This window comes from Priapulus caudatus, unplaced genomic scaffold, assembly GCF_000485595.1.
Source record: "Priapulus caudatus unplaced genomic scaffold, Priapulus_caudatus-5.0.1 Scaffold2131, whole genome shotgun sequence".
Taxonomy (NCBI): Eukaryota; Metazoa; Priapulida; class Priapulimorpha; order Priapulimorphida; family Priapulidae; genus Priapulus; species Priapulus caudatus.
This window is the reverse complement of record NW_014579192.1, coordinates 21,564-22,761: the sequence shown is the minus strand read 5'-3', so window position 1 is coordinate 22,761 and position 1,198 is coordinate 21,564. Positions and strand designations below refer to the sequence as shown.

The 1,198-nt window shown below is 39.9% G+C and overlaps 1 protein-coding gene across 1 annotated transcript in view; it reads right to left on the bottom strand.

The window, feature by feature from the left end:
- Window positions 1–218: 218 nt before the first annotated feature.
- Window positions 219–1,198, bottom strand: part of LOC106818279 (cleavage stimulation factor subunit 2-like) — a 9,184-nt gene continuing 8,204 nt past the window's right edge. Inside the window, exon 6 of the mRNA XM_014823000.1 lies at window positions 219–422. Within this exon, the coding sequence (XP_014678486.1) occupies window positions 219–422 (204 nt within the window). The remainder of the gene's footprint in view (window positions 423–1,198) is intronic.

The window sequence follows — 1,198 nt, the reverse complement described above, 5'->3', positions numbered from 1 at the left end:
TTTAACACAATGTACGATACACTTAGATGATTATATTGTTAACAATGGTAATAATTAATGATATATGTTAACAATGATAATAATTAATGATATATGTTAACAATGGTAATAATTAATGATATATGTTAACAATGATAATAAATTAATGATATATGTTAACAATGATAATAATTAATGATATATATGTTAACAATGATAATAATTAATGATATAATATGTTAACAATGATAAATAACTTGTCGTCGATGACTCGTCCTCAGATCCTCGCTCGGTTGCTGCTGCTGCTGCTGCTGCTGCTGTTGCTGCGGTGGCGCCGTCTGGGGGGCGGAGGCGGGCGCGGGTTTTTTCGGCGCCGGCTCGCCCGATGAGTTACTGTCGAGCATGATCGGGGGGATCTGGTCGCGTTGTCGGTGCAACATCGCCTGCGAAAGCAAACCGACCGTTTCCGTGGCGACTCCTGGGTTCGGCAGACGACGCGGTTATTTTTAGGGGTTGGGGACGATTCATCGATGTATCGTGATGCAGAATACATGTAGCGATACGCTACTGAATAAAATAAATCAATAAATAAAATAATATCAAAAAAAATAAATCAATAAAATAAATCATTTGGTAGTAAAGCTTCATCAGGAAATAAAACAAGAAGCATGACACACTTCGCAGTTCCGTAGCAGTTGTTGACTAAGCGCTTCAAGACACTCATTCGCAAGCGTTCATCACACGATTGGTAGAGTAACGGCTAAGTGTATCGTTTGCAGTGTAGTTTCTCGTGAAAGTATTGCGATAGCTATCGTGTCGTGAAAGGTGTATGGTAATGCACATCGTATCATGAAAGGTGCAACACTGCATGGTGATACGCACTGTATTGTGAAAGGTGCATGGTGATACGTATTGTATCGTGAAAGGTGTATGGTGATACGCATTGTATCATGAAAGGTGTATGGTGATACGCATCATATCGTGAAAGGTGTATGGTGATACGCATTGTATCGTGAAAGGTGTATGGTGATACGTATTGTATCGTGAAAGGTGTATGGTGATACGTATCATATCGTGAAAGGTGTATGGTGATACGTATTGTATCGTGAAAGGTGTATGGTGATACGCATCATATCGTGAAAGGTGTATGGTGATACGCATCATATCGTGAAAGGTGTATGGTGATACGCATTGTATCGTGAAAGGTGTATGGTGATAC